This window comes from Saccoglossus kowalevskii, chromosome 14 (assembly GCF_978046115.1).
Source record: "Saccoglossus kowalevskii chromosome 14, keSacKowa6.1, whole genome shotgun sequence".
Taxonomy (NCBI): Eukaryota; Metazoa; Hemichordata; class Enteropneusta; family Harrimaniidae; genus Saccoglossus; species Saccoglossus kowalevskii.
In genome coordinates this window covers 19838040-19863805 of record NC_140654.1, presented here as the reverse complement: position 1 = coordinate 19863805, position 25766 = coordinate 19838040, and the positions used below count along the sequence as shown (strand labels likewise).

The window sequence follows — 25766 nt, the reverse complement described above, 5'->3', positions numbered from 1 at the left end:
ATAGTTGCCCTAGTGTGAACAATGCAAAAATGGATATAATATTTTATGCATGTCTGCAGGGGTGGGGGTGGGGGGTGGGGGGTGGGGTGGTTTACACTGGGACAACAATGACATCATCAGTTAGGCACAACAATGTTTTGCAACTTGTGAAGATCGTTAGAGATAAACTAGAAATACCCCAAATTGTATCCCATCACCCACCATGATTTAGATAAAACCCTCTCAACTCGTTCTTGCCTGTGCTACAGAATAAACAAAATGTTTTTAAAAATATCAGTTGCTTATGTTGGTATTTTACAGCAACATTTCCTGCAGAAGTTCCAGCATTCATCAGTCCAGTGATTTTAAGAGAAATTTGTGAATTATAAAAACTTAAAATATCCTTAAAAATATGCTTGTGTTCAAACTTTGTCCCTTTCTACGTAAACAAATCACAGAAACCTTTCGGCCTAATAAAATTTGCATTTTTCAAAAAAAAATATTTTCATTAACATCTACATAAAAATGAAAAAATAAAAGTGAACAGACTATATATGGTAGTATGGACAGGGAATATTATAAATGGCTAATTAATTGTTAAATCTCGTTCGCAACAAGTTACATAGCAGTACTGAAAGAAATGCAGCAGAAAAACCTGTTTAAATACTTGTTTTCAAACTCGAGGGGAAAAAAAGTGGCTCTAGCGTGATTTTTTTTTCTTCAAAATTTGTCCATAACATATATCACAGAATATCACAAAAAATGGTATATTAGTAAATGATAAAAACTTTGATTTCATAACAAAATATAAAAATGTCTACTTTAATTCCTCTTCATATTTGTCATCATCTGTCACTGTCCAGCAATCTGCAATAGAAACAGATGAACAATAAATATTGATAACAATTATGTACACATACTTTATCAAAAGAATATTATTGAAATAAATTATAATTAGTAAAATAAAATTATTTATAAATTCATATAAACAAAATGCAAACAACAAAATAGTAAACAAGTTGAAAAGTCATTCTGGGTGTGGGCATCTTGACACGAGGACCAAATATCATTTTGACGTGCTAACCCACAACAGACCTACAGGAAATGGTTACCCAGAATGCAAAGTAACTACCTACTTTGCACACTATGGATAAACATTGACAGCAGTTTACTCTTTTCATTGAAATAAGAAGAGTCAAAAAGCATCTTTCGGTGGAACATTATTTTATGAGAACAAAAAAAATGAATATGATGGGGGAAAAAGAATAAATAACGTTAAGTATGTATACATTTTTATAAACAGCTATATAAAACCAAAAGTAATTACAACGTAAAATTATTTAAAAAAGTTAAATTTCATTAGCAATGTCAAGGTTTTAAAAAGATGGGAAATAAAATATGATTTTGGAAATGAAGCAAATATTGTTAAATTTTGTCAGATTTACCTCTCCATATGTGGTAAATGAATTCTCAAAGGACAGAAATGCAAAATCAGCTGTTCTATCTTTATTTAAGGAAACTTTCACTTCAAGAGTAGAAGTAAATTTATATAATCAAAAAATAAGGTGATAATTTCTGTATTGCTCTATTTGAGACACATGTGCTCACATTAAAATCCTGTTTCATATTAACATTTCAAGTTTGATGTCAAATACCACCAACTTGTTGCCGGTTAACCCTTTCACCACCAGACTTTCTCGCCAAAATTTGTCTGCACATTTTTACCTCTTACATTCTTCAATATTTCTGGAAATGATCCCTAATTTTGGAGCCAACAGTCAAAATTTGAGCCAATTTTCAGTTTTGACTCAAAAAATGTGGCTATTTTTGTTCCAATCTTCTGAATACAAGTGCAGACTATAAATGGGACTATTTTGTGAATTTGTGATGAAAAGAGGGAACTGGTGGTGAAAAGGTTAATGCAGTTTAATTAGGTTTATTGTGGATGTACGTCTCATAGAGCAAATACTGTATTGAATATATTACCAGTGACTGAGAATTTCATCCGATCTGGCTGAAACTGACTGTGATTTGGGTTGGCATAGTTACGACAAAATGCCAGTACACAAATCGACAGCAGCATTGCCATAGGTCAACACCACCATGATAAATACTATTACATCACTGTTAATACACGAGGGAATTTGTTTTAACCCAGGAGAGAAATCTGACATGACACTTCATACCATAGACATGAGAGTTTAAATCTTTTCAATGTAGACTGGTGAGAGTATCCAGGTTTTGTCAAGTCCACTGTAGGCAAGAGCAATTAATGTCATGTTTATGTCAAACTTTTAACACAAAATACAGAGTTAGACAATGCCCTAAGCATACATAATTTTAAACTTGTACGGTAAGCAAAATTGCATATAAGACTCTCTGTTATACTATAAAAGATGAACTATACACTATTCAATTGTGATATTGCAGTGCCAAATATATAAAATTAATTTATTTCTGTAAAAGATAATAGTTGTACTTAATATATTGTTGGTTTTTGTCTGTGTAATGTAGAATATGTTTTATCTTTAACAGGGAGTACCCTCAGATAGTACTTCAAAAGCAATAAGTATTACATGTATATCCTGTATAGCCATTTTGTCTCTCCTTTCAAATCTTTGAAGAATAAGTACTTCCTAGGTTAGTTGTTCTTAGCGTGCTCCCGAAGCACAATTCAAACTAGATTTAGTTCAGTGAAGTCTATGAACTGATCATAGCTAAGAGTATGTTGAAATTGAAAGGGCTTTCAACTGCAAGTTTCAGACAATGCAACTTTTAAACTATTAAACAAGATAATTCAAACATTATGAGTATGTAAAACTTTGGTAGAATGTTAAATATTACTGTGTATGGTGGAATATGTCAGCAGGTCATTTAAATAATAGTGACTATATGGTTTATAGTTATATTACTTACGTAAGTGATGACAACTTTTCAATGAGGCGGTCTTTCTTGGAAACTTTGTTGACCTGTGATAAAAGGAAACAACCAATAACTGAATGTGATAAAAGGAAACAACCAATAACTGAATGTTATAAAAGGAATCAACCAATAACTGAATGTTATAAAAGGAATCAACCAATAACTGAATGTTATAAAAGGAATCAACCAATAACTAAATGTTATAAAAGGAATCAACCAATAACTGAATGTGATAAAAGGAATCAACCAATAACTGAATGTGATAAAAGGAAACAACCAATAACTGAATGTGATAAAAGGAATCAACCAATAACTGAATGTTATAAAAGGAATCAACCAATAACTGAATGTGATAAAAGAAATCAACCAATAACTGAATGTGATAAAAGGAATCAACCAATAACTGAATGTGATAAAAGGAATCAACCAATAACTGAATGTGATAAAAGGAATCAACCAATAACTGAATGTGATAAAAGGAATCAACCAATAACTGAATGTGATAAAAGGAAACAACCAATAACTGAATGTGATAAAAGGAATCAACCAATAACTGAATGTGATAAAAGGAATCAACCAATAACTGAATGTTATAAAATGAATCAACCAATAACTGAATGTGATAAAAGGAATCAACCAATAACTGAATGTTATAAAAGGAATCAACCAATAACTGATTGTTATAAAAGGAATCAACCAATAACTGATTGTTATAAAAGGAATCAACCAATAACTGATTGTTATAAAAGGAATCAACCAATAACTGAATTTGTTACCGTACTTGACCGCGTCAGCGCCCATGCCCGGGCAAGCGCCCACCCCCCACTTTTGCAAAATTTTTATATTTGGGGTCACATTCGACAAAGCGCCCACCCCTTCAAAATGCAACTAATTTAAAACTTGGTCTTGCATAACGAATCCAGGTAATCGTTTTTATATGATACAGCGTGGATATCGACCGCTGTGAACATGTTGTGAAGGCGTAGAACACGGTAACCATGCGTAAACTACGCTTCGACAATGACCTGTTAATACAAGTAAAGTGTGGTAAATATTTCATGCCATATTCAGTTTACCTCTCAAAAATGGCTACCGTAGTTACTAGTTTTTTGAAAAAAACCATGGCGTTTATTCGCTAAAATCAATTCGTACAGATCGTACTTCGACAATTCACTTCCGCATTGTGTTACCGGAAAGTCTTCGGAAATTTCCGAAGAATGGCGTCAATACAACACAGCATTCTGATTGGTTAATAACCAACTTGACCCATTAGGTCAAAGGACGCTGCTGCAGGTAAAATCTGCAAATGCATCATGGCGAAAAGCGATTTTCATCGAGAGTTTGCGTACGATCCAACACCTTCGTCAGTGGAGATAATATGACAATTTTGACTTCGACTGTGATCCAACAGACTCAAACGTTTTTAATTTCGTAAATTCTGGTGGTACGTAATCAATATTGTAATAAAATATGCATATTTTTTGTGATCATTTCTGTTTCTTTATTGTGAAAATCAATGACGACTTAACTAATTTTGTAATTTGATTTTCCCTCAAAGACGTAATCTGTCACTTGATGAATAACAGTTTTCATTTGCACTATTTTTGGAGGGGGGCGCTCGGCGCTGGGCGCTAACGGGGTCGAGTACGGTAGTTAACAATGATTCTATTGATTCTTTTGAATACTCTTCAAAAGTTTTGAATTTTTAAATTGTTAACCATGTGTTTGCCATGGGATCAGTGTCAGAGAAGCTAAGCTGATCGAAAATTCACAGGTACAAATTTCTTGAGTATTGTAATTTATGTTCATTTTGTGGAAGGAAAGTAGTCCACAGTAAGACAAAATAACATTTCACATTGAGTAGTAAGTATTTATATTACCTCCTCTTCATTAAGATCTCCACCTTCACTTTTTTTTTGTTCTAATAAAGTAATCTGCAAAGTTTACAAAACAATAGAAATAGTCAAATTACGGTATTTTTAAACACCAAACAGATGTATTATATAACAAGCTAAATCAAAGAAATATTAAAATGAAATATGATAGGTAACAATTATTCCCAACTAAGAATAGAGCACGCAAGGATAATCTGGCATACCTGTTTTAGCTTCTTATTTAGCTTCCGTACTTTTTTCTTTTTCGTTGCTTCCTGAAAACACAAGTATAGAGATGTTATACACACGAGCAAACAATAACACACCGTACAAGTCAGGTTGTGCCCAACACTTGCCAACAAAGAATCTAGTCAATTCCCACCAATACTCCATTTTCTCTATTAAAAGCACATTTAAACTCAAAATTGTATTTGGTGTATATACTGAAACATTTAAGCGCGGTAGTCGTCGCGACATTTGTGTTGATAAACATTGATTTTCCCACAACCCAATGCGTTCTTCAAATGGAAATCACAAGTATGAGGTTTGACCTGGGCGCGACTTGCACTGATTACCGACGAGGACTCCTTCGATACTTCCCAATCACATGAAATTGCCTAATTAAAGCTTGGAAATGTCTCAGTTCGTACTCGTTGATCTGCGCAACAGTCAAAGTCGCCATCTTTGTTTATATGAGACCCATATATCTCGCACATGCGCAGCGCGACGACTACCACGCTTTAAACATCTCTGTAGATTTCGCAAACACTTAAGAGTAATAAATACAGTATTGGAAGTGCAAATAAATGTAAAAATATGAATTTAGGCATTTACGCAAATGCAAGCACTACTAACAGAGCAAATAGAGTATAGTGACATAGCATTTAGCTATTTCACCACAGGATCCCGCTTTTCATCACAAATTCACAAAACAGTCACATCCTTCGGAAGCTTGGAACAAAAATAACCAAGTTGCCTTTAGCGAAAACTGAAAATTGACTTCAATTGGTCTGTTGGGTCCAAAAATCAGGGTTCATTTCTTTAACAAGGACTTTTTTAAACGTTATTACCCACAACAAGCAATAGACTAGTAAATTAAACTATTTCAGCAATAAAAATAATTTACCTTTTCAGCTTCTTTTCTTTCTTGCAACTGAACATCGGATAGTACATCTGCAAGATAGTTTACAATTACAAATAGTATCCCTTAACGAGTTGAATTCAGTAAGAACAAGATTGACCGTAGTCACAATTAAACTCAACGAGGAGATACAGAAAGCAGACAGCGCTGTTATAACGTACCGGTACATACTGCCAATTACCAACTCTAAAAATGTAACCACATAATTATTTGCCAGATTTTTAAAATTTGTCTTCTAGAATTCCAACTGATCACAGAATTGTGTTTTTTTTTTAGTTTTTCATAATTTTGTCGGTCTTACATTTTTCTGCAATAGAAATTTCAACTACAAAATTGATAAACTTCTTTTGAAAAATGAATAGAAATAAAACAATTTGATAACATTCAAGTCCTCCGGCCCATATACAACATACATGTATCTTTGTACTCATCAACTACTGACATTTTTCTTTAGGTTCAAGTATTGTGGCAGATTTAAGCTATAATCTACAGCATTAGTGCAGACTGTGACACATGTAAAATAAAACGAACACTGACTTACCAGTGGGTAGTGCTGAATTCACTGAAATATTCTGAGTACATGTCTCAGTCATACTAAGTGGCTCTACATAGGGCTGTACTTGCCGAACACCAATAGACTGTTGTACTCCTATGGCTTCATTAGTTGCAAATTTCTTTCCTCCAATGTGACTGATATTGCCACCTGGTCTCTTTAACAAGTCCATGATACCCCGGCCTCGACCTCTTCCCAACCCTGCACTCACAAACACCGATGTTCCATCTGGAGTTGATGAGGACCGCCGTGGCACAACCTCTGTTGATCTATTAGAAATAGCCATGGCGTAGTTCATAGGTGCTGTCTGAGTATCTGTATTTGCCACATAATGCATTGGTGTCAAAGCAAGAGTGGTGGCAACTGGCAAATCCTCTGTGACCTGTGACATCCTCGGAGGAGGTGCCGACAAAGAATTGGAGCTTTTTTGAAGTTCTTCAAGTAAAGCATGCGTCGCAGCAGTTTTAGCAACTTGCCCCAAAACACTATTTGTTGCTGGTTTTTTATCAAGAGTATATAAACTTGCAATGTTATACGATGCCTTCAAGAACATGTTCTCCGTGGGAACAATACCATTCTTCTCATCATTATCGTCACCAAATATATTCGCAGCAATTTTATCAGCACCTAGAATATTGATAATAATAAATTAAGCACATAATGCACACTAAAAACACCTGCTTTGAGTGACCTTGTGAACAAGCAAACGACCTGACATCAAATTAGCTATATCAGCAGAGCTACTAGACTTGCATACCGACTTATTTATTTTTGGGTGTTTTTTCAATAAAATAAAAGATCATGAGAGTGTGTAAAGGGTGAAAGTATTAAAGTATGACTCATTTTGACCATACACTCTCTGTCATAATATATATAAGCATATGTGCTACTAATTTTAATAACGACAGCAAATGACACAATTTTTTTACCCTTAGCTCCAAAAGACTGCCAAACTGACAACACACGAAAAATGTAAACAAGTGCATCCTACTTGCACTGTTCTTCTAAGTTTGAAAATCAGTACTGTGAGAAATTCCACGCTGTGTCACACACCTGTTTTCTCTACTTGTTTTTGTTGTTGCAGCACCATTGGAGTTTCCTTTGGAAGTCTCAGTGGTTTATCATTTTGAGGCCTGTCTTCTTCTGGTTGGACTGGCCTTCAAAATCAGTAACCAAATATTTATCTTTTGTTAAGATTGGAATATATTGAATATTTATCAAACTATCGTAAAACTTGTTGAAAAAGCGGCATGGAATTTTAGCGAATTGTGGTAAAATGACGTAATAGCGAAATGATGATTTAGCTAATCTCTCTTGTCATTGTTGATTTCCGGTTTTCACAATACTTGCCTGTCGCTTGCCAAAACAAATGTGCAGTTATCACCTCCATAAAAACAAAGCAAAACTGTCAAGTGTAATTAGGAAGCGACTCAAATTTGGCCATTTTGAATTTATAATAAAGTCATTAGCGACATCTTGAATTAGCGAATTAGTTTTCTCGCTAAAAAGACATGCTTGCGAAACAGACATGTTTTACAGTATACAGAAAGAGCAGGAATTGAAATTCCTTGAATTCTCCACATGGAACATCAACTTTCTGATTCAGTGAAAATCTTGAAACTGGTTTAAGTGCAAAAAATAAACATTATGAAAAAGAAGATAATCAATTCGCCACACACATTTAAAAAATTCTGCAATATTAATTATATAAATCACTCACAGCCCTTGAGCCCGCCTCCTGGCTTCTTCTATTAAGTTATTGTGATACCTTTTACGCTCTGCGTTAGTCATCCAATCACTGAAGTAAGACGATACAAAACATGTAAATATACAACTATAAATGCAAGTGAAAAAAGTGGCTTTACACAGGATTTGAACCATGGACCTCAAGATTACATACATATTGAGAAAATTAATGTAAAGACAGGTATTCAAATCCATAAAGTACAATATGTGAATTTTGAACAGCAGTCTCTCTGATACGAGAAGACAGCGTGCAGGTTATAACATAGCCCTGGAAATGCAATCAAATTCTCTCGTTTTGGCGATGAGGTAACAAATTCTCAGCAGGCATACAGATGACATCCAGAAGTAGTTTACACATGAATATCAGTACTGTGCATTCTACACAGACAGTATACTGTATTTAAAACAGGTAAAAATCTAAGCATCATATCAAAAGACCATCAAATCATCTCCATGTTTGCTGCTTCACAAAGAAATACAAGTTAATACTTACACACTCATAGTAGATGGTTGGACATTATTTGATCCGTACATGTGTGTCTGGTTTTCATCTGTAAAATAGATGTCTAGTATTGGCTGACTATTTTTTTGCTTTTCATTTACACATGTACATACAGTACTTTCATTTAAAAGCCATGAATGAGACATTTGTCTCCTCATGCAAGAGTGCTTTCTGGTCATGGCTTAAAAGATTACATAAAAATATAAGCATCATATTTTGATCGATAAGTAAAGCATGCACTGATCAGTCTATTACCATAATTATTCATATGATTGATCCAGTGCAGTATAAATACACTGTTTTTGTGCACTTCTAATGGAGCAAATAAAGTGATCAGAAATGATAAAATTCATCAACTTAATTACTGGTCCTGGTAAATTACAGAGGTGTTTCTATGGTCAAAAGTAGTAATATTTTAAATGATCCAGCATACAATTCTGTTTATATGCATTGTTATTGGAGATACACTTCTAATAGAGCAAATACAGCAGCAATGCTTTGTGTTCAAATTTGGGGTCATCAAATAACGTTCATCTTTGCTCAAACCAATTGAAAGAGTTACAGTTTGTAGACTTTCTTGAATAGTAACTTCATTGAAGTTGTGTTAATGGCGGATACATGCAGATCAACGCAACCTACCTAAGTCCCAGTTTTCTTCTGGCTCTGGCATTTCCCACTCAGGGTTATGGTACGGCGGTACATCTGTATTGCCTTTGAATAGACTACCACTACTGCCAATACCTTGCTGGTGGATTATATCATTCTCTATCACAGCTTTATCCGGACAGTTACAAATATGATGCCGGAAGAGATGGTGCTCTATAATGTGACGAGCATTGAATGGACACGTGTCCATTCTTTTAGTAGGATGGTTCTGAGATAAAGAGTCATGCAGTACATAATGAGTATGTAATTACACACAGGCATGGCATTGAAACGATAAGTGACAACATAGAATAAACGCATTATTACATCATATAAATCAAAGAAAGCTTAGAAAAGAACTCCTGTGTGCTGGGAGAACAGTACAGCTCAAAACTTGTTTACCAAATTGTTAGCTGTGCATTAACGTGATGTTAATTTTGCGATTTTGCGTTAACAGTCTCAATGCACGTTAGCACATAGGTAACGTGCCAGGGTGTCAACATACTCCAGTGAAAATAAAGTATTTTACAGTACTTACTTTTTTACATTTCATAATATGATAAGGAAAGCGTTTAGATGCGACCCGATGGATGGGGTCGTATGGACAGACTAAAAACTCCTCTGGATCTATATCGGTCCTTGAAGCAATTCGGTGATAATTTCCAGAAGACATTTTGATACAAACACGTTTTGCTTTTCACCAAAGGACATAAACTTTGTCTGTTCCTGAAGAAATTATTTTGATGCAGACAAACCTTGCTTTTCAACTAAAAGCATAAACCTTGTTGGTTCCTACAGAAATAAAAATATCAAAGAAAGCTCTGAATTTCTGAATCTGTATCGTCGTCATTTGCAACTATGAAGTCATCTGGTATTTTGTGCCGTAGTTCACCTGTTTTGTCGTCCAATACAAGTTCATCATCATACACAACACGTTTTTTTATAGTTTGTTTTTCGGGGAAACTCACAAGTGTTGATTGTTCTATGTCGCATACACTTTCTTGTGCCATTTCTTTGGTGACATCGACGTTTTGTTGCGTACTCGCTTGGTCCATATGTTCAGGTTCCTGCTTTTCTGCGTTGACAGTTGTGGCGGATGTCGATGGTTCCGAATCACAAACATTGTCTTGCAAAAACTGTATCACATCTTCGACGGCACGTTGTATTTCAGCGTGATTAACTCCTGTTTCTTCGGCATCTGCTTCGTCGGCAACTGGCGATTCAACCACTTTACGGTTTGTCTTCGATTTACGCTTGCCTCCTGGTTTGCCCCCGCAGTCCTTCAAACAGCTTTCTTCTGTAATCACCTGTTCATTGACAGAGGAAACAGTCTCCAACTTGCGTTTGTTCTTTTTCTTTTTATGCCTTTTCTTGAGTGGACTATTATCATCGGTGTAGGTGGTACGTTCGGCTGGTAACTCACCAACGTCAAATGTTTCCTTTGCTTTGGATTTCTTCCTTTTCCCACGCTTTGCTGTTGAAAAATCTGTCGTGTCAATGTCAAACTTATCACTCCCCGTGCCACTGTACGATTGACACGTTTTCTTCAATTTCCTTCTTGTCTTCATAAAACACTTCCTATCTGTATAGGACGGCATATTAACATACGTGTCGGAAAGGAGGCACACAGCGAGTCTGGGCTTTATCTCACTTTCTTCGGCCATATTTATACTGAACGACCAGATGTCCACAAGACTGCATCTCCCAACAATTTGAATATTTATTGTTATGTAAATAAATATGTTATTTTTTCGAACACGGATTGGTTACAATTTGCATACACATAGAATTGCATATGCTAGCTCAGACGGTGAAATCACGTGGACTTGAATATTTCCTACCAGCTGTCCCGGTCATTTTACGTTGGTGATTGCCGACATTCCAAGCTCAGCCGTTGGAATCCGTCATGCTATTCATTCTAAGTGTCGGGACTATTTGCCAAGCTGGTCAAAATACGTTACTACAGTTATAATCGTGAATCGTGTCGTTCAAAAACGGTTGTAATGCTGCAGTTTGCAATGTGGTCAAGGCGTTTTTTTTTTTACATCGTCCAAATATATATAAGCTGGCACGTATTGCCTTTATCTTGCCAATGAGCACTGCAGGTGAGTTTTACATTTGTTTTGTCATCACTGAATATTATTCATCATCACACAACTATTCTCTATTTTTTATTCTAACAAAATCAATATTTTACTTAGTAATACCCTTTTATTTTTTCCCCTTCAGATTGTGACAGAGGTTCCTCTGCATCGAATAGAATCAAGACTACACTTAGAAATAGGCTGAAATAAAGCACATTGAAGCATCTTTTATTTATAGCACTAGAGGGACCACCAGCTACTATGTTTGATTTTGATAAGGCAGCAGATTTGTGGGCAAGGAAACAGAACAGAAGACTGAGCATCATTTAAACTAATAAAGAATCAGGGTTCTCCCCACGCTGGACGGCGGTGGACGGGGCCGTCCGGCACTCAGAATTAGCGACCGGCACACATGGCTGCCGTCCAGCACTATTGTTTTTGTTCATGACGCAACGAGAGCGCTGGAAGACAAAAGAATGTTTGAGAGGGGCGGATAATCAAAGCTTGGGTTATGTCACTCATTAAAAAAAAACAATAGGCGTGAAACTCAACTCAACGAGTTGGCGACATAAGAGGCCCAATGGCAATCAACACTCGTGTTAGCACGGCGGTAACGCATTGAAGTTGCCCGGTCTGAGTGGAGACCCGACGTCACGTTTACATGAAAGAAAACAAGTGTTACCGCTTTCATTGACGTGATAAACGATCTTTTATTTTATCCGTGAAGTCGATAAAATGACATACTCGCAAAATACAAACAATTGAATTTTCCCGTCAATCAAGTCAAATCTATTGAAAATGAGTGTATAAAAACACAGCAATCGTGCTGAACTGCATCATTTTATGATTGTCTAGCCAGAGAGAACACCGTACTTATCTATCCAATATGCTGAAGTTCATTACGTCCAGCAAACGCAAGAAACCCAGCGAAGAGAATGAAGAAAACCACGATCCTACTAAGAAGAAAACCAGAGTAGACGTCGACGAAGATCATAAAAAAATCACCACAACAACGGAAACAGTCTTCAGGTTTCCGCAACGAATGGGTCAGAGGTCGTGAGGCGTGGCTTTACTGTCGTTATGATGAAGGGATGTTTTGCCGATTGTGTCAAAAATTCAACATGCGCCTGTTTGATCGTGATACATGGAATGTAACTGCATGTAAACGAATTCGTCTGAGTAGCATAAAGGACCAGGAGCAGACATCAGCCCATCGAGACGCCGTGAAACGTGAGATGACTTCCGCTACCAGCCAAAACATCGGCGAAGTTATTCAACCCGAAGTGAAAAAAGATGCCATCACCTCTGCGTTTAAAGTTATGTATTTCCTCGCCAAGCGTCGTATACCGCATACAACAAACTTTGAACCAGTGTTGAATTTATTATCTCAACTTGGAATGTCAGTGAAAGCAGATTTACACGTCAGTAAGAGTGTCACATATTGCAGCGAGAGATCCATGCACGAAATGATAATTATTTTATCATCAGTGCTAGAAGACAAAACAATCAACGAGTTGAAGCAGTCAGAGTTTTATTCAATTATGCTGGACGAGACCACCGATGTGAGTGTCGGCGAACAATTAACATTAAACTGTAGGTACTTGGACTCAACTGGACATTTACGTGTAAAATTTTTGAAGATGGTCGAGCCACTGAAACCAGACGCTGACAACATTCATACTGTAACACTAAATGCAGAAAACATCACCAGGCATGTGACAACGTATTTCCGGGAAAATGAACTCGATTACGAAAAATTGGTTGGCGTGGGAACAGACGGCGCCGCTGTTATGACGGCAATTTTTTTCAAGAACAGCGTCCGCGGGAAGTACATTGATACATTGATTACAAACATCGAACAACGATTCCCAGACAAAGATAGCGGTATCCTCGGACATTTTAGTATATTCAACCCCGATAGTTTACGCCGAGATAGCTCTACTACGTATGGCAACGCCGATGTGAGAGAACTGTCCCGTCATTTTCTCCAACGCGAGGAGCAGCCTGACATTACAGCAGACGCCGTGAATGAATGGGGCAACTTCAAAAATTATTTAAAAGACACCATTTTACACCAACCAGATCTGACACCTGGCGCCGTCGTCGATGTCCTATGTACTACATCGTCGCTGCAATTCGGATTTCCGAAGATCGTCCAACTTGCCAAGATATACCGCGTTCTGCCATGCCATACCGCCGACTCCGAGAGAACTTTTTCTCAATTAAAATTGGTAAAAACAATTCCACGAAATCGCCTGGGTCAAGACAGTCTTGACAGTTTAATTAGAATTGCTGTTGACGGTCCATCTGTGGACACATACAACTACTCAAGTGCCGTGAAGAGATGGGCAGAGATGAAAAATAGACGCATATCGTTGAAGTAAGCGTGTAGATTTTAACAAACCAATTTGACCGCCTTTATAACAAAATATTTTCACACTTTAATATTTTCGTTTGGCTACAGCATTTTTTTAAAAACAAAAAATACAAACATTAAATTTCCAGTAGCTATTGATTTTTCTCAAAACAAAAATACAGAAAATAAGTTTTTTGAAGCATTATTTTATTTTGGCTGACTTCATAAAACCACATTAATTTAAAAACATATTTCATATTGTAACTGTAGTAATTATTTTGTGCCTTCAATTTGTAATGCATCATGTTTTCAAAGATGACTTGTTTGTGTATTATTTATCCTGTGTTGTGTTGTAATCTTCCATATTGTATAATAAATATCATTACATATGACCTGTGTTCTCATTAGTGTTTTGACTCCTGTTGAAAGAAATACTCATTCCCTGCGGCCATTTTGAATACTAATGAGTTCATGCATATTAATGAGCTCATGAATATTCATACCGTCCAGCACTCTCTGTCTGCAGGGGAGAACCCTGAAGAATAACTTGTATATAATGTATATGAATTAAGTGTACTTAAAATAAAATTGAAAAACAAGAATCATATATCTTGCACTGTGTTAACTTTTTGGAAGTGTGAGCACTTTATGTAAATTAGTATGCTGATTAATATGTTAATTTATGCAAATTAGCCCGCAACTGGGCCACAAAATCCTGGGGAGGACATTGTGTAGATGACAAGCTGGTGAAGTGGGTGCTAGAACTCAGGGACAATCAAATCTTAGTGACAACAAATATGCTTCGGCAGAAAGTGAAGGAACTTATCCATGAATACAATCCTGATTTTAAAGCCTCAACAGGGTGGGTTAGCCGATTCTTGTGCCAACATTCTTTGTCAATTCGTTGCCACACATCCATAGCACTGCAATTACCTGCCAAATTGGAGGAGAAAATCACATTGTTTTTTTCAATTTATTGTTGAACCAAGACACAAATATAACCTTCCACTTGAACTCATTAGTAGTATTGATGAGACTCTAGCATACTTTGACCTGTAGCCGAACATATCACTCTAGCGTAACCATTTTAACCATTCTCGCTAATGGCGTAATTCTTTCTCCTATGATAATTTTTAAAAGAAGTGAGAAAACTGAAGCTCAATGTACCTAAAAGGCATGGTGGTTGAGATGCAGAAAAACGGCTAGTGTGACGCCGAGATGCAGAAAATCTGGCTGAAATGTATCTCACTCTGGCTTCCATACATACAAAAGTCGAAGATCCCTTCTGATTTTTGATTCATTCCATGGCCACCTCGAGGAGTCAGTTATCAACTGCCTTCAGTCAAGCGATACTTATCGTGCCGTAATACCAGAAGGATGCACGTCCAAAGTCCTACCACTTGTTGTTTTCATCAATAAACCGTTTAAAGAATACCTCAGAAAGGAGTGGTGTGACTTCATTGATATGCAGTTGAAAAATGACAACCCTATCAATGACCAAAGACAGCATCAAAACAGGAAATTGTTGTCTGGGTAACACATGCATGGGCAAAACTTCAAGAACGCTCAGACATGATAAAGCAGTTGTTTTCCTGTACTGGTTTGAGCAATGCACTAATCGGCTCTGAAGATTTGCATATGACGTATACGGCTGCATTCTGATTTGTTGTCAATGCTAGTCAAAAACTTTTAATTAGCATAATTACCGGAGTGATTTCGCTCCGGTTTTCACTCCAACTCAGGGGGTCGCTTGCAGATGCGTCCAGTCAGGATTTTTTTCGCAGTCACGCTAGTTTTCACGATCACGTTAAAAAGGCTAAATTGAAAATTAATTATATTTTTGTTTGTAAAACAAAAAAAGAAGTCTTGACTTTGCCAGTTTAAGGTCTATGGGCAAAAAATGTTTCTATTGTACAATAAATTATAACATACTATTTCTCTCAAGATATGCAACAAACAAAATTATTTAAATCCTTGACTGTTGCTAGGCAACAAGGTTAACCCCCCCTGTAAAAATTGATGTAAATAAATATTCATAACCTGTAAACATACAGGGACCTCAACTTTCTGCTAACACAGCAGAAGCCAAATTTGTTATTGCGTGATACCACGCACTATTTAGTTTTTAAAATCGATCATATACACAAGTTTCTCCGGGCAAAAAAAAGTGGGGAAAGTCGTTGCAACGATTCCGTTTCAATATGCGTAAATATTCAAGGTAATTTACATATTCAACGAAAACAGGAAGTATGACATCTGTCGATGTTCATTGCCGAAACACATCTTTTTAAGGCGAACTTCAGGGCTATAACTAACTATCTTTCTATTCATTTCGAATTCCTTTCCGATCGTCCAAAACATTATCTGATCCAGGAGTTGAAAAAATTTTGAATTTTCGTTTTGAATGACGTTACGATACAATTAGGTGACTGACTTTGAGCTTGACGCAGACTTGACATGAGGGTCATAGAACTTTAAATGGCCGGGAGATGCGACTCTCGGACTTCTAACACATTTTTACCGTAAAACTAAACTTTTCTACAAACATTTGACGACTGAGATTTTCGTAATCTGATTTCAATTTTGCAAGATCAAAGTGAATTTCGTCCATAAATTCGCTTACCTTGTCTTGAATAAGTAGTAATTAGAGTAAATTTTCTTCGCAACTCACTGCAGCGACCTCCGATCAGAATATACCCGGATTCAGATTCGCGCGAGAAGTGCGCAGAATGACTGCGCAAGTTGTTATTAAATGGGGGAGGCCATTATAGCATAAAAGAGCTGCGAAAGTGCATGTGGAAAAAACAGTTGTTTACTGATTCAGGACACGTCAACATTTTTATACATGTATATAATATGTTGCTATGTAACCAAAAATAGAGTTTCATAGTAGTTTGAATATACTTGCGAACATGAACGCATCGCAAAGGTAAACCTACGCTACCAATTGAAAAATTTAATGGTATAACCCAAATGCAAATCTACATTGTGATTGGTTGCGCGCAAAACTATTGACTATCAGCTGACAGATAGATGCAGCAAAACATCGGTGCAACTTCGCTTCACTGGGCAAGTATTTTTTATTAAATTTTTAATGAGTGTTAAGCTTCAAGGGAATCCCGATCACGACAAGGACATCATGGTCATACCCCTAACTATCGAACTAAATGCAGTAACAAATAGTTTCTAAATTTGAGGTCCATGTCTTGTTTGCACCAAAATCTGAACTTTTACAAACAATGTTGAAATGAAACTTGGAACGTGGAGGTAACAATATGTCTGTTAAATGTTAAAGTAATCATCAATTTTATCAAGGTCGTGACATCATGCATTAAACTTTATCGATCAAGTCAAAGTCAAAGTATTTTGCCCTCTTTGTCACTTTGTTCAATTTTCTCAAATCAGTCCAAATGAAAATACTCTTATGTCAATGGATTATATACTCAATTTCTTTGTAGATATTTGAGATCCCAGTGACAATGGGACAGGAATTCATAGTGGTAAAATGTTTTAGTTGCACGGTATTCCAAGTACAACAAGTTAAAAAGGCGAAAAAATGGAACTGTAAAATGTGTGGAAGTAAACAATCCTTAAAAAAGGTAAGCTGCAATGAGTGTCAGCAGGTGAATCCATTAATTCATTCATAAATCATTTTCCAATGCATGGAACATGAGTAGCCATGCAGAGAATAGCACTGTGCTAAAGGTATTTGTGGGGATCACAGGTTTGTTTGAGCACACTCAGACCTTCTAACAGTTCACCCCCATGTATTTGTGTGCATGGTTATCCTTTCTGCTGTTCATCTTTTAAAGTGCCTGTGAAATGGCTGCTATTTTCACGCCTAAAATTATCAATTGATACATAAATATTATTAATTTTTATGTTTCTAAGCATAAAAAATGTGTTTTAAACTCAGTCTACGGCAACTTTATTTTTGTGTATTTTAAAACGAGGCTCCTCATTAGCTTCTCATTTGCATACAGAAATTCCCCTTGTGACGTCAGAAGGGGAAGTCGCATGGCAGCTTGCATTGCCGATACGTGTAAATAAATTTTGGTTACATGGGGTTGAGTTAGATGCAAAATATGTCCGTTCTGGTATAGCTGGTCACCGTGATCATCACCGACACTGGCGCACGTTTGTACACTGTTGCTGGACAAAATAGAATTTGACGTCGGAATTATCTCGTTATTTAGCAGGTTACTAGGCACGTTTTATTTCATCGATCGTCTGAGTAAAACTTTCAAAATTAAAATAAAAGAGAACATATTTTGACATTCTAAACAGTAGACTATAGTGATCACTATAAAATAATTTAAAAAACGACAAATCACAGTTACTAAATAAATGACAGCCGCGTGGAAATAAATTGACATTTTGTTGAAATAGGTGAACGCGTCGGGTCACGGCGAGGGCAAGTACGTTAAAAGCGGCGTTTAATTGGATAACAAAAATAATCGAGATTGACACACATACAGATAAATTCAGAGTGGATTCGAGTTAGCTTGATCCATGGCGTGATTGTCATAATTATAACATCGTATTAAAACTTTATTTGGTGGAAACACATTGACCAAGCCCGGATTCTTATTTCATAAATTATTACGCAGATCAAGCTGCAAGCATGGAGGTAAAAAAGAACAGAGGTGTGAATTCGACATTCAACACCAATTGCCAAACAATTCAGAAACTTTTAGCCTTCGAAAATGAAAACAGTTAGCAGTGTGTAAGGGCAGTGTAATTTCTTGTTTGTCTGACGCTTCGTTTTCGTGTCACTGTCAAAATTATTGCTATCTTTTACTTACAGGGACTAAATGGTCTCTATAAAACGATAATCAGGATCGCAAAAAATATCAACTGATTTGAAAAGCTTGCCGGACGTCTCTTTCTCTTCTGAAATCCGCCTCGGTGATCATGGGATGGTCCGGAATCTATTTCTTTCAAAAGTGTTGCGCCAGGTTTACGTTGTCGGCGTTTCTCTTTAAACCTAGTGTTTTTTTTTATGGACGAGGACAGTTGAATGAATCTAAGGTTAAGTGATGTTGGATCGATTAGAAACGTGTGAATACATACACTATGGCTATACGTTTCACTGCAACTGCCCACAACACAACATCTAAAACCTCTCTCTCAGAAAAAAAAATTAAATAGACAAAAAAAAAAGAAAAAACGCCGACCGAAAAATGTATATCGTTTAAAAGTATACTGAACGACCAGTGTTATTACGGCTCAGGGGTATGACTTCCTCTCACATTTTGTCATTTGGTGGCGCATTTTCGGCAAGAGTCGGAAATCTGGAAACAGTCGACCGTTTCACAATAGGTGGGCGTGGCTACAACACGAGAAATATCCCAAATTTACTTGGATACGAGTAATCATTTTCAGCAAAAAAATCAATAACTACCCTTTTCAGTGGGAAACAGATCTAAAATGGGAAACGTGAGGGTGGGCATTGCACAGGCACTTTAAGCCCCAAATTCAACTTTTACGAACAATCCATAGCTCTACCGTACTTGACCGCGTTAGCGCCCAGGGACCTCAACTCAGAAAATCATGATTTTTCAGGGGTTGGCACTTACCCAAGCACCCCCCTCGAAAAAGAGTGAAAATGAAAATTTTTATTCATCATTCGATTGATTATGTCTTTGACTAATTACGAAATTAGTTGCGTCGTCATTGATTTTCACAATGAAGCAACAAAAATGATCACAAAAAATATGCACATTTTATTACAATACTAATTACGTACCACCAGAATTTACAAAATTAAAAACATTAAAGTCTGTTGGAACACAGTCAAAGTCAAAATTCTCATCATTATCTCCACTAACGAAGCTGTTGGATCGCACGCAATCTCAATGAAAATCACTTTCCGCCATGATGCATTTGCAGATTTGACCTGCAGCAGCGTCCTTTGACCTAATGGGTCAAGTTGGTTATTAACCAATCAAAATGCTGTGTTGTACCGACGCAATTTTCTGGAAATTCCTGAAGACTTTCCGGTAACGCAATGCGGAAGTGAATTATCGATGTCGAAGTACGATCTGTTGGAATTGATTTCAGTGAATAAACGACATGGTTTTTCCAAAAAACTAGTAACTAGTCATTTTTGAGAGGTAAACTGAATATGGCATGAAATATTTACCGCATTTTACTTGTATTAACAGGTCATTGTCGAAGCGTAGTTTACACACGGTTAACGTGGTCTACGCATTCACAACATATTCACATCGGTCGATATCCACGTTGTACAATATAAAAACGATTACCAACATTCGTTAGGCAAGACCAAGTTTTAAATTAGTTGCATTTTGAAGAGGCTTTGCCGAATGTGACCCCAAATAAAAAACTTGCACAAAAGTGGGGGGTGGGCGCGTGCCTGGGCATGGGCGCTAACGCGGCCGAGTACGGTATGTATAGTCTGCTGTTTTTCGCATATCAGGTAATATGTTGCAAAAATTTCAAATTTCAAAAGCTAGAAGAAATGTCATGTTTTGTTTTGTTTGTAGATTGAATTCAGTGAAAATTATAGAAACTGAAGTAATTTACCCAAATTTGAGGAAGAAAAACAATTTTACACTTTGTCTGGTTTGTCTTGTTTGATTACTAGATTTATGGACAAGGATCTGGAGCAGATTGTAGAAAACATGTACAAAAACTGAACATGATGAGAGGAGAGATGGAAAACGAAGAAGATAGAGAGGAATTTGTTGATGGTAACACTTTAAATGCTGATGTTCAAATACAGGTATTCCTTTGCCACAATCTTTTTTTTGCATAAAGCTACTGTGAACATCATGTGACCCGATCAGTAGAACTCCTCCCCAATGAAATATTCACTGCTACAATATAATCCTGGCACAAACCACCAAAATTTGATGTTTAGCAATACAGTTTCGTGAAATTTCTTGGAAATTGCTATTACTTTGTGATATAGTTTATTATTATACATCCGTCACCGTAATGCCATAAGTTACAGTGTGCCGTAATTTTGCGGTATTTGACAGGGTATTTTCATCCTACCATATAAGGAAATGTAAATTCCAAATATGGAATGATTATGCGCATAAGTGTCCTTTAATAATAAAAGAAGTTTGCTGATTCTGTTCTGAACTTTTTGAATTTTGGCACTCCATGATGTATCTTTTGAGGGAAAAGATCTATAATAATAAGGTTATTACGAAGATACCTTGAAGTATGCACCAAGACTGTACAGCGGGAGTATCGACCGACGCACAGGGTTCAAATGCCCAAACAAAAATTGGGGTCACATTCACTAAATGTTTTTGAGAAACATATTATTTTACCCTTACAAACCATGGAGTTGATACATAAGACAGGAAAAGTAAGGTTTTTTTGCATCTCCAAATAACGAAACAATGTGTGTGGGGAACGTATTTTCTTAAGTACCGTAGTTTCGATAGTTTACCCTATGGAATGTAGGAGAATTGTATAGAAGTACTTTGTAATGACTTACTACTTACAAAAAGTCATTTTGCTTTTAGTTGTGATTAAATTTAACTAACTCGCAGCCATTTCATCTCAAAAATGTACAAATTCAACATGTCATCAAATGCAATGAGGGAACTGCATCATTGACTTGTTACAAATTATATTGTTGTTATTAACCTGAGATGAGCAGTTATCTGTTATAGCCTTGTACAATACAGTGAAAATGATTTTTCATTATTTATGTGTGTTATAAATATAGAAGTCACTAATGTCAATTAAAGTGGGAGGGCTGTCACCTGTGCACGTGCAGAAATTGAGTCCTAAGCGACGATAACAACACATGCTGAAAATTCAAAGGCTCATGGGTAGACGCTTGTTTGTAAACAATGACACGCTATGGCCATCTGACGCCCCCGCTTTAAATTAAATGCAAAAATGCTATTAGTGAATATTTATTAGATGCAAATTTTATTTATTACAAAATAAATTTATTCACAGAATAATAAAGATGAAGACGAGTTGTCTTATGACGATTCCAAATGGTCTCAATTTGTAGATGATGATGAAGATAAAAATGGTCAGAAAAATGGAAACCATGGCGATGATGATGATGAAGCGACATGTACAATGGATAGGAAACATTTCAATACTGTTAGACGCGAGAATCATAAAAAATGGAAGAAAAGGTATGCAGTTGTATATGTATGTGACTGGCCCAGTCATGGTAATCTAGAAAACACCATCTGTAGGGCATACTAGTTATTTACACACTGTACTAGAACTTAATTTAGCAATTTGTCATAGATCTCTACGTAACCTGGAGCCAATCATGCTAATGCTCACATGTGTTATTGATCTGCTAAATGCATGACGTCATTTCGATCTATGCTTGTTGATTGGCTGGTTTGATTTAACAATCTTTAAAAAAAATTTAAAAATATTTATAAAAAAAAAACAGGTTAGTAGTCTCAAACATATGATATAAAACAACGTCCATGTCTGTACTAGCCATTCTCTGACAGTCAGTTTTTGATACTACTAAGCATGCACCCTAGATATACCTAAATTTGTAGGTAAATCAGATTATACTAGCTCTAATGTTTATTACCGAAATGAAATACTGTAAAATACTTTATTTTAGCTGGAATTAATTTTTGCTGAAAAGACATTTTGAGTGTTTTGTATGATATTTATTTTCACTGATTTTTGACAACTTGAATGTAAAATATAAAAAAAAAAGGTTTATTCGCCAGATTTTATTTTCACTGAATCATTCCTTCTGCGAAAATAGTGAAAATTAATTCCAAGTGGAAAAAAACTATTCTACAGTATTATTTAAACATGTTTATAAAAATACTTCAGTGTTAATCCCCAGAAATTTAAATCACTTTGGGGGTGCAAATTTACTGTAATTATTGAATTGAAATTGTGATGATTATCATACACAGTTATTCACACACAATGCTTATAGAATCAAGAAAATACATACCAGTATTAATGGCTGTCAGGATAATGACTGTGGCCAAGTTTAACCATTGTAGTTTTTTTAGGGATCTTACTGCTGTACTTTCTGAAGTCAGTGTTGTGTCAATAAACGTATTATTATAGTTGTGGGTAAAACAAAGCACTTTGGTGGTATTGCTAAATGCCAGATTAACTGCATCTCCTTATATGGGCGATGAGCCAGCACTTCACCATTATGAATCAGAGACACAATGCTATACATTATTTTTGAAGGACCTAGGATATCAATGTATGTAATCTCATTCTTAATTTTGATATACGTTTGCAGGCGATTACAATCCAATAGTGGAAATGATAGCTGTAATAATATTGGATACAAAAAACAAAAGGTATATTCTATTTCATTATTGATATTTACCAATTATCCAGTAACATGTGTCTCCTACTGAATGCAACAGTTAAAAATATTCCCAAGATGCATTGTATCCAAATTTCTGGGCTTTAAATAGCCGAAAATTATCAAGCATTTTTGTACATTCTTTTGTAATTGTTTTGTAACATCTTCCATCAACATCAAGATTATGAATTGCATGCAGAATTTTATCTTATTGCTAATTTAAATTTTAATGAAAATAAATTAATTTTGTCATTATCCAAACTGAACACAATTTTCTAGTGTCTTCTCCACAGATGAGAATATTTATACAATAAAACCTGTCTAAACTACCAGTAAGTACCGTAAAATCTGTATTAGTAGCAGCATCCCTAATAGAAGTCGCCCATTCTTTTGGATATTTTAGAACCAAAAATTCATCATTTCTCATATGTGTAGATTCTCTAATGGAAGCCGCATCCAGTCTACTGCATTGTACCATTTTAATAGAAGCAGAGGTTTCTAATACAGATTTTACAGTACTAGTACCATGTAATTTTTACTAAAAATCAAATATTTCTTTTTTTTTGCAAGTTTGAAAATTGTGAAAGATCTTCAGTTTCCAGGAAACAACAGGGTGCAGCACTGCAAGGACAGACTGGACATTCATTTCTAGAAAATTCTGCACCTGGTTCAACTTATCATAGAAAAAGCAGCCCAAAAGCCACACGCCATGATACAGGAAGCACAGTCAACTCCACGTCAAAATGGGACACTTTTCTTTCACCAGATGATCAAGAAAGTGATGCAGATCCCCATGATGATAATGCCTGTCAAAATGAATCATCAAATATTGCTACAACATATAGGAATGATTTTACAAGTCATACTCAAAACAATCCTTCACCTGAATCTCACAGTATTGAAAATAAAATGGATCAAGTTGTGACAGTAGAAAATGTTTCTAATGATATAAAACAACATGATAGACAGACTGATAACACACAGACTGCTTCAAAGTGGGGTATTTTTATAAGTCCCAGTAGTCATGGTGACACATCAGAATTGGATGCTGGAAAAGATCAGACAGCTACTCTTGATAGAAATAAAAAAACAAATTTTGTGCAGATTGCTTTGACAAGAACTAGGATCAGTGAAAAACCCACCCAAATATCTACTAATTTCCGTTTCAATAAAAACAATAACCGTTTCACAGTGGAGGATGATATTGATGATATTCTAGATGGTATTTAGAAAAGTGTTATTAATAAATATTTTAACATACCTTATTGTGGTTTTTAGAATTATTCAGACAGTCAAATTGGCAAGATTACTTACGACTTTGCAAGATGTTTTCAGTGCATATTGTCATTGCATATGATGTATGTAATTACTGTAAACCACTTGAAATGTTTATTTCATAATTTTAGAAAATGTTCGCAATAGTTGCTCTGACCTGTCAACTGAACAAACTCAGTAACATCTTGAGGAGCACAAAATTACATGATTTTCTCGTAACTCACAAAAATGTGGAATTAAACTATTAAGTGACAAGCTGTGGTCATCTGACGCATGTGCAGGTGACGACTCCCCCTCTTTAATAAATTGAATTTAGTAAACAGTTTGTGCAGTTGAATTGCTAATAATTATTTTACCTAAGATTGAATTGTTTGTATGTATTGAGTAAAGATCCTGGAACATTGAGTTCAATTTGTCTCTAGTTTTGTTATTTTTAGTCCCAGCATTTCTTCTTTCGCAGAATTTGTACTAAGAAGTGTTGTGATTCCCTCAAAAATAAAAAAACCTGAATCAGGTTTACTTGAATACAAAATGCATGAAATTGAAGCTAACATTTCAGTGAGAAACTTTTACACAATTGAGTCTTAGCAGGAACATTGTTACTCTGTCTGTGAAGCCATTAAAGATGGAGGGTTGTCACATGCGCATGCGCGTGAATCGAGTCCTAAGCTATGATAACAACACACACTAAGAGCGCAAAGGCTCATGGTTAGATGCTTGTTTGTAAACCATGACACGCTATGGCCACCTGACGCATGCGTAGGTGACTCCCCCGCTTTAAATAGATTCGTTGAGTGTTTACCGGTACCCGGCGTCTGTCGATCTATATGCATGTGAGCACAGACGTCAAGAGATCCACTCTTCAGAGTTCAATAACAATTTTTGTATATCTAGATGCTCTGGGATAATATGCTTGTCTGCTTCATTGATTTTGGTTGAAATTTGTTTACATCAATAACCTAATTTCCATAAATATTAATATGTTATTTTTAGCATTTCTGCATATATTTGAAGAACCACAAAATTGGGATTGCACCACTGACTGGATTATTCATGCATATTAATTATGTAATTTGTATAACAATTTGTATATAGGAACAGCTATTAGATTTAAATTTGGTACATATCTGCTTTGGGGTAACCTGTGGACACGATTTGTTTTTGGTTCAAATCCATTCATATCATAATTATTCATTAATTCATAATTATCGGTACTCAATTTGCATATTGAATATCTAATGTTTAGTTATCTTGGTATATGTGAACATTTGAAATGAAATTTGATTCATGATAGGGAATCCACAGAGCTGTATTGTTTGGATATTAATTACCCATTTAGCTTAATAATTGGCTATATTTTCCATTTGATACATTTC

The 25766-nt window shown here is 35.8% G+C and overlaps 3 protein-coding genes across 3 annotated transcripts; 2 read left to right on the top strand and 1 right to left on the bottom strand.

The window, feature by feature from the left end:
* Positions 1–705: 705 nt before the first annotated feature.
* Positions 706–10050, bottom strand: LOC102800775 (uncharacterized). Its single transcript, XM_085507682.1, has 11 exons — positions 9901–10050; positions 9357–9591; positions 8709–8766; positions 8190–8267; positions 7523–7626; positions 6458–7096; positions 5902–5948; positions 5000–5050; positions 4782–4835; positions 2896–2948; positions 706–846 (listed from the first exon to the last, which is right to left on the bottom strand). Exons 1-11 carry the CDS (start codon positions 10033–10035, stop codon positions 825–827), a joined length of 1476 nt encoding a protein of 491 aa, XP_085363808.1. The 5' UTR covers positions 10036–10050; the 3' UTR covers positions 706–824.
* A 2517-nt stretch (positions 10051–12567) lies between these two features.
* Positions 12568–13830, top strand: LOC146734538 (uncharacterized). The gene has a single exon (XM_085507502.1). The coding sequence runs from the start codon at positions 12568–12570 to the stop codon at positions 13828–13830; it is 1263 nt and encodes a 420-aa protein (XP_085363628.1).
* Positions 13831–16787: 2957 nt separating this feature from the next.
* Positions 16788–24801, top strand: LOC102801830 (uncharacterized). Its single transcript, XM_078010690.2, has 6 exons — positions 16788–16871; positions 17261–17401; positions 20413–20550; positions 21753–21940; positions 23047–23107; positions 23686–24801. Exons 1-6 carry the CDS (start codon positions 16836–16838, stop codon positions 24343–24345), a joined length of 1224 nt encoding a protein of 407 aa, XP_077866816.1. The 5' UTR covers positions 16788–16835; the 3' UTR covers positions 24346–24801.
* Positions 24802–25766: the final 965 nt, after the last annotated feature.

What these genes read in the sequence shown, in the direction of transcription:
- LOC102800775 (XM_085507682.1), bottom strand. Translation starts at nt 10,035, where the DNA reads ATGTCTTCTGGAAATTATCACCGAATTGCTTCAAGGACCGATATAGAT. An exon ending in AGGAGGCGGGCTCAAGGGCT is followed by an intron (nt 7,627 to 8,189) that starts GTGAGTGATTTA and finishes CTGATTTTGAAG; the next exon opens with GCCAGTCCAACCAGAAGAAG. An exon ending in GAATTCAGCACTACCCACTG is followed by an intron (nt 5,949 to 6,457) that starts GTAAGTCAGTGT and finishes ACTATCTTGCAG; the next exon opens with ATGTACTATCCGATGTTCAG.
- LOC146734538 (XM_085507502.1), top strand. Translation starts at nt 12,568, where the DNA reads ATGCGCCTGTTTGATCGTGATACATGGAATGTAACTGCATGTAAACGA.
- LOC102801830 (XM_078010690.2), top strand. Translation starts at nt 16,836, where the DNA reads ATGCAGCAAAACATCGGTGCAACTTCGCTTCACTGG. An exon ending in GTGCAACTTCGCTTCACTGG is followed by an intron (nt 16,872 to 17,260) that starts GCAAGTATTTTT and finishes ATTTCTTTGTAG; the next exon opens with ATATTTGAGATCCCAGTGAC. An exon ending in TTGGATACAAAAAACAAAAG is followed by an intron (nt 23,108 to 23,685) that starts GTATATTCTATT and finishes TTTTTTTGCAAG; the next exon opens with TTTGAAAATTGTGAAAGATC.